The sequence below is a fragment of the Halichoerus grypus genome, chromosome 6 (assembly GCF_964656455.1).
Source record: "Halichoerus grypus chromosome 6, mHalGry1.hap1.1, whole genome shotgun sequence".
In the NCBI taxonomy this organism is placed as follows: Eukaryota; Metazoa; Chordata; class Mammalia; order Carnivora; family Phocidae; genus Halichoerus; species Halichoerus grypus.
The window spans coordinates 120,111,804-120,119,208 of record NC_135717.1 but is presented as its reverse complement, the minus strand read 5'-3'; the positions used below and the strand labels follow the sequence as shown (position 1 = coordinate 120,119,208).

Here is a 7,405-nt window from a genome sequence, read left to right as displayed (position 1 = left end):
GTATGGTGAGGGGGACCGGCACACGGGAAAGGGGGCCAGGAGGAGGGGGACGGAAAGATCTGAGGCTTGTAGAAAGCCAGCAGAGGCTCCCAATCCCACTCACCCCCACTCCCGCCCGCCCAAATGTAAACTTGGCCCTGGGGAACCATTTCTGAGTCCAGGTCTCGGATTGTAGACGCAGCTGTTGGCAATTCTCCACAACTCCACCAGGCGGCGCCAACGACATGGAAAAGGAGTCGCCCTAAGTGTGTCTCACGGTTCTGGGAAACAGGTCTAGATCCAGTCTCAGACAAAGGAAAGAATCCAGGCTTTTGTGCCTCTCTCTGGTGGGAAACCCACGCCAGCAACACGCAAGGAATGGAGAGAAGTCGGGTCAGGGACTAGGAATCTCAACTCCAGGCACTGCTGGGCCTCATATAAATAGTGACCTTGAGTTAGTCCTTCCCCTCTCTGGACCTCAGTTTCCCCATATGCAAAATGAGCAGATTTGGGTCTCTTAAAAGTTCACTGAGACTTAATGTTCCAAGACTAAAGAACTGGGACTGTGCCATTTACAGATATGCAGATACACTAGAATACCTTCTCTTCTGGTCCCCTAAATGGTCTGTGGGACAGAGAAGCACACTCTGTTCAGCTGCCTCCCACATGATGTGGGGGAAGGCACTCCTCATTATCTCCAGAATTCAGTTCAACCACACACTCCCAAGAGCAGTATTGACTGTGACCCCGTCCCTCTAGCCCTGCTGAGTGGCAAGAAAGTAAAACAAAAAAGGCCAGACCAGAACCCAGCATCTCCCCGTGTCCCCCTGAATTGTATCCACTTTGCTCACTTCCCCCCTCCACCCACTTCACAGTTTTTCAGAGGAAGGGGGGGAGGGAAGGTGAGATGATGATTGTTAAAGAGGAAGGAGAGGGAAATAGAGGCCTCCTGGGTTTGTCAATTATGAATTTGGGGGTAGGAGTTCACTGCGGGTTTAGAAATGGAACACAACAAGGAGTTTGGGAGTGGTTGGATTTTTGTTTTTTGTTTTTTCAGACCTAGGTCAAAAAAATGCAGAGACTGGAGATCCAGAATTCTGAGGAGCAAGAGTGGCCCTCTAGGAGAGAGGGTGGTGAAAAGCAGGGGCTGGGTCACATGTGGGGATAGAGATAGCAGCTAGAAGAAACTGGAGTGAGCGGGGCTGGGATACATACCTCCAACCTGGTTTAAAAAGGAATTCATGATATACCCCATTCCCTAAGCCTGCTGCTCTGACCATTCCCTATCTTACTGATGCAGAACACCACCATCCACTGGGAAAACTGGGAGTCATCCTAGTCGTCCCTCTTCCTAAAACTTCATCCAATGCATCATTAGGTAAATACTATTTCTTTTTTTTTTTTTTTTAAGATTTTATTTATTTATTTGACAGCGAGAGACACAGTGAGAGAGGAAACACAAGCAGGGGGAGTGGGAGAGGGAGAAGCAGGCTTCCCACGGAGTAGGGAGCCTGATGCGGGGCTCAATGTGGGGCTCAATGTGGGACTCAATGTGGGGCTAGATCCCAGGACTTTGGGATCATGACCTGAGCCGAAGGCAGACACTTAACGACTGAGCCACCCAGGCGCCCCTAGATAAATACTATTTCACTTCTTAATGACCCATGCATCCTGATTGTTGCTCTCTATTCCCACAACCATTGCCCTAACCAGGACTGGCTACATAGTTTGTGGGCCCAGTGCAAATGAAAAAGCAGGGCCACTTGTTCAAAATGGATCTTAAGACAGTGTGGAGTGTTAAACCAACCCCAGCCCCATGTAAGTGTAGGGCCCTGTGTGATTACACATATGGCACGAAGCTAGTCCTGGCCCCAGCTCAGGCCCTTCCTCACTCTTGTCTGAACGGGTACCTCTTTACTGGTCTCTCTCACTTTTTTTTTTTTTTTTTAAGATTTTATTTATTTGTCAGAGAGAGAGAACACAAGCAGGGGGAGCGGCAGGCAGAGGGAGAAGCAGGCTCCTCGATGAGCAGGGAACCCGATGCTGGGCCAACCTCAGGACCCTGGGATCATGACCTGAGCCCAAGACAGATGCTTAACCGACGGAGCCACCCGGGTGTCCCCAGTCTCTCTCACTTCTAGCCTGCATACTTTCACTCCTTACTCACAGCTACTAGAGTGCAAATCTTCCCATGGCCTTCAGGATAAAACCCCAGCTCCTTAGCATGATACACAAGGACTTCCTCAATTACTGCCCTGCTCACTGTTGCTTCCTACCTCCCAGTCTTTGTTCACCTCTACCTAAACCTCTGTGACACTATGCATCCTGTTCCCTTTGTCTAGAATGTCCTTCTTCTTATCTCCTCCCAAAAAACTGTTCATCACTCAAAACCCAGCTCAGATATCTCTCTGTGAACCCTTTCCTGACCTCTTCCTTAGCAATCTAGCTCCTTTTCTCTAAGCCCCTGATATGCTGTAGAGTAAGGGTCGGCAAATTTTTCTTGAACGGCAAGATGGTAACTATTTTAGGTTGTGTTGGCCAAGAGGCAAAACTGAGGGAGGGAGGAAGTTGGGTAACTGGGGGATTTCTTATTCAGTCTAGTATAAGACCATGTCTTGAAGCCTGACTGTCCACCAGAAAGAAAAGACTGCTCTTCAAGTGAATTGGACTTCGTTCCACTGGAGTGAGAATTGAAGACTGGGAGACCCAGGTAAGTACTTTTTGTGGTGGGTGTAGGTACTTATATAACCATTTTAAAATGGAAAAAAACCTTCTTGTCTCATGGCCCATACGAAAACAGATGGGCATGGGCAAGGGATGGGGGTGCCTGGCTGGCTCAGTTAGTAGAGCATGCAACTCTTAATCTCAGGGGTCATTGGCTGAAGCCCCATGCTGGGCGTAGAGCTTACTTTAAAAAACAAAACAAGGGCGCCTGGGTGGCTCAGTCGGTTGCTCCTTTGCCTTCGGCTCAGGTTGTTGTCCCAGAGTCCCAGGATCAAGTCCTGAGTCGGGCTCCCTGTTCAGCAGGGAGTCTGCTTCTCCCTCTGCCCTTCACCCCACTTGTGCTCTCTCTCTCTCTCAAATAAATAAATTATTTAAAAGTAAATTAATTAATAAAAATAAAAAATAAAAAACAAAACAAAACTGATGGCGGCCCCAGATTTGGTCCATAAGCCAAAGTTTGCTGACCCCTACTTTAGAGAATCAATTAAATATGTATATATTTACATATCTTATATTTACATATCTATGTCCCCTGCTAGACTATGTGCAAGCCCGTGTACATTACCTTCTTGTATCCCCAGTGTCTAGCTCAGAGTCCAGTGCATAGTAGGCACTCAACACGTGTTAGTTGAGTGAACAGATGAATGAATGTTTGAACAGTGGCCTGCGCCCCTGTGTGGAGTGAAGCCAGAATGCTGGATGCTTTTTTTCCCAGCTTTCTTCATCTGGCTCCTTTTATCAGATGTGTTAGGGTATCACATGCCCCCCACCCCCGATTTGAACCATCTGAGTCCCAGAGAGAAAAAAGGCAGTGCTCCCTCCTAACAAACTCAAGGCTTCTAGGGTGTCCACAGCTGCTCCTGAAACTTGGTTTTCTCTTTGGTCCCTAGAGAAGTGGCCCAGATATTCTGGTGGTCTGTCTCCATGTCTGGACAATTCTTGGCAATGAACTTATAAGTGTCCTGCTATGCAAAGAGGGGAAGGAAACAGAGCTTAGGTCTTTAGGAAGGAGTGAAACAGCCTTGGTGTTAGTAGCAAGGGATTTTCGACAGAGAGGCCCAGATTGCAGTAGCCAAAGCAAAGGGAGGTAAGGGAGGAAGTTGGGTAACTGGGGGATTTCTTATTCAGTCTAGTATAAGACCATGTCTTGAAGCCTGACTGTCCACCAGAAAGAAAAGACTGCTCTTCAAGTGAGTTGGACTTATTTCCACTGGAGTGAGAATTGAAGACTGGGAGACCCAGGTGAGTACTTTTTGTGGTGGGTGTACTTTTACTTTCTCTGTCTCCTCTTCTCCCAGGTGATAAAAATAGGAAAACAAAACAAAACACCTGAGGCCTGTGTGTGTGTAACAGACAAGGGCAGGGGGTCCTATAGTAGCATCCTGAATAGAGAGGGGGGACTCCTGGGTGGTCTTAGGGGAAAGGGAAAAGATTAGAAAGTCAGAGGGTGTTAGGGTTACTGAGAATATCTGGATGGATATTGAAGAGGCCTGGAGTGTGGAGTGGACAGACACTGAGAGATATTTAGATAAGAATTTGGGGAAATTAGAGAGAATCTTTGGGAATGGGAAAGGACTAAGAGAGCCTAAGGAGAGGGTTGGGAATCTCAGGAAGGGTTGAGGATGCAGAGGCCTGGCGACGGCTCAGGAGGCTGGTGAGCTTCTAAAACAGTTCAGGTGTCCGGGGGCCCAGAGCTGTTCAAGAGATCTAAGTCCAAGGCCAGGGTCTGACTCCTTCTTCCCCTTACTCCTTCCGCCTCTTTAGCCTCCATGATGCAGAACAACTCCGTCACCAACTTCTCCTGCTACCATGAGTCTGTACTGGGCTATCGTTATGTTGCAGTTAGCTGGGGGGTGGTGGTAGCTGTGACAGGCACCGTGGGCAACGGGCTCACCCTGCTGACCTTGGCCATCCAGCCCAAGCTCCGTACCCGCTTCAACCTGCTCATCGCCAACCTCACAGTGGCCGATCTGCTGTACTGCACCCTTCTCCAGCCCTTCTCTGTGGACACCTACCTCCACCTGCAGTGGCGCACTGGCGCCACCTTCTGCAGAGTCTTTGGGCTCCTCCTCTTTGCATCCAATGCTGTCTCCATCCTCACCCTCTGCCTTATTGCCCTGGCACGCTACCTCCTTATTGCCCACCCTATGCTCTTTCCCCAAGTTTTCAGTGCCAAGGGGATACTGCTGGCATTGGTGAGCACCTGGGTGGTGGGCGTGGCCAGCTTTGCCCCTCTCTGGCCTATCTATAACTTGGTGCCTGTAGTCTGCACCTGCAGTTTTGACCGCAGCCAAGGCCGGCCCTACACCACCATCCTCATGGGCATCTACTTTGTGCTGGGGCTCGGCAGTGTTGGCATCTTCTATTGCCTCATCCACCGCCAGGTGAAGCGAGCAGCACAGGCGCTGGATCGGTACAAGCAGTCAAGTGTCCAGTCCAACCACGTGGCTGGGACAGAGGCTATACCCGGTCATTTCCAGGAGCTGGACAACAAGCTGGCATCAGAAAGGCCCAGTGAGGGGATTTCATCAGAGCCAGTTAGTTCTGCCACCACCCAGACCATGGAGTGGGACTCATCAGAAGTGGGGAACCAGCGCAGCAGGGAGGTAGCTAAGCAGATGGCAGAGAAAAGCCATCCAGAAGCACCAGCCAAGACCAGGCCAACTAAAAGAGCCCAAAGAACTCAGGAACCCCCATCAGAGTTTGGGAAGGTGACTCGGATGTGTTTTGCTGTGTTCCTCTGTTTTTCCCTGAGCTACATCCCCTTCTTGCTGCTCAACATCCTGGACGCCAACGCCACTGCTCCTCGTGTTGTCCACATGCTCGCTGCCAATCTCACCTGGCTCAATGGTTGCATCAACCCCGTGCTCTATGCAGCCATGAACCGTCAGTTCCGCCAAGCCTATGGCTCCCTCCTAAAACGAAGGCCCCAGAGTTTCTGTAGGCTCCATTAGAACTGTGTCCCCAGTCATCAGAATCCAAGACTGACTCCTCCAGAACTAAAATGGCCAGCTGGTAGGGAGTAGCTGAAAGTAAGACCTGTGGGCATTTTCACAGACAACTTTCCCCCCACCCTCAAACCAGGCTTCTCCCTCCCTTGATCAGTGCTTCAGCTCTAGACTGCCCAAGGTGCATTATTATTAATAAATGAATTCTATCCTTTTAATGCTCAGGTGTGGTCTTTGGGGAATAATAGGTCAGGATTGGTTGCAGCTGGAACCTAACAGTTGAGAGTTTGGGGGGGACCTAGGTCATAGCAGGGTTAGGAAGCAGTAGGCCTAGGACACAGCCTTCAACGGAGGGGTTTTCAAGTATAAAACATGAGTTGGTTTAAGAGGATCCACCTGTCTTTTTGTTTAACTTCCCAGAAATGGCCCCTGCCCCTAACTACTGCTGCCAGGATCACCCCATCCACACAAACAGTTTTACTGAACTCAGAAAAGTTTTGTAATCCAGCTTTGATAGCCACTCCAATGAGTCCAGCCCCCCGGCCCTTGCCCTATCCAAAGAGAATGGTCTTGGAAGAGGACTCCTTGGTCTGTGGAAATGAACTGAGCTAAGCTGAAGCAATGGCAGACAGGGAGGGGTTCCAGCTACCCTAGCATTCACAATGGTCAGAGCTAAATCAGCTGAAGTCCTGGCCCTCACTTTCCCCAGACTTGCTCTTGTCATCCTGGGTTATGAGAGCAGAACAGAGACTCTAGTTAAGAGAGTTCAGGGGTCCAGCTGAGGGGAGACCATATCATTCCCTTCCTCTAGGATGACCAACATCCTGTCAGCCCAGCCACGCACGTGTGAACTTAAAGAAAGTACCTGTGGCCACCAGGTGACGCTGGTTCTCTGTGTTTCCTTTTTGGTGTCCCTGTTGAGTACAGAAGGTGTCAGAGGGACAGGGAGCCCACAGACCACCTCCCATCCAGCCAGCAACGGTGATGACCCAGAGATCCACACCTCTCTCTTTTCCCCAAAGCTTAGGGGAAAAAGTAATGAATTAGACATTTATTATTCATGAGATATTTATTGTCTATTTAGTTGGGGTTGGGGGAGCAGGGTGGGCACTGTGCAGGCACTGAAATGTGAGAGTCATCATGACAGTAATGCTGCTCTGGCCAAATGCTATCCCCTCCCTGCTCCCGAGTCCATGGTTTGAGGGAAACAAAGTGAAGACCAGAGAGATTCAGACAAGGACAGAAACAAGCAGAGTCGGGGTGGACAGATCAATGTCTTCACATTCAACACACTTCCAAGTCCCAGGAATCCTGTGTCCTAATCCAGAACATGTATTTCTGAGAGTTCTTCCACAAAAATCACAGCAGCCTAAACTAAGTCAAGCTCAGGCTGCTGAGGCAGGGGCCCAGACAGGTGGGGTGAACAGCAGAACCAATAAAGAACATTAGCCAGAGAGTGTAGAGACAAGGGTTCCAGTCAAGGCCTTCTGATAATTAGCTCTGTGAATCTGAGCAGGATCCTGGACCATCTGGGCCACAGGTTTTATCATATGTACAAAGTTCGGGGTGCGGTGCAGTCTTACCATGTGCCCAGTGCTGTCCTAAACCCTATAAATATATTATTTCATGTAATTTTTACAAAATTTACCATGAAGTATTTATTATAATCACATTTCTACAAGTGAAAAAATTGAAGCACAGAGAGGTCAAGTAGTTTGTCCAAAGTGGAAGAACTAATAAATGGTATGACCATG

The 7,405-nt window shown here is 49.2% G+C and overlaps 1 protein-coding gene across 2 annotated transcripts; it reads left to right on the top strand.

Annotated features, from left to right (window-relative positions):
* The first annotated feature begins 4 nt into the window (after positions 1 to 4).
* On the top strand, positions 5 to 5,865 carry GPR84 (G protein-coupled receptor 84). 2 transcript variants are annotated; one of them, XM_036124238.2, is made up of 4 exons: positions 5 to 1,357; positions 2,576 to 2,689; positions 3,873 to 3,945; positions 4,468 to 5,865. In XM_036124238.2, exon 4 carries the CDS (start codon positions 4,473 to 4,475, stop codon positions 5,655 to 5,657), a length of 1,185 nt encoding a protein of 394 aa, XP_035980131.1. In that variant the 5' UTR covers positions 5 to 1,357; positions 2,576 to 2,689; positions 3,873 to 3,945; positions 4,468 to 4,472; the 3' UTR covers positions 5,658 to 5,865. The 2 variants fall into 2 exon arrangements, with proteins under 2 accessions (XP_035980131.1, XP_035980129.1); XM_036124236.2 differs by having other exon boundaries at positions 3,832 to 3,945.
* The last annotated feature ends 1,540 nt before the right edge of the window (positions 5,866 to 7,405 follow it).

Coding starts and splice junctions, on each gene's coding strand:
- GPR84 (XM_036124238.2), top strand. CDS start 4,473: ATGATGCAGAACAACTCCGTCACCAACTTCTCCTGCTACCATGAGTCT.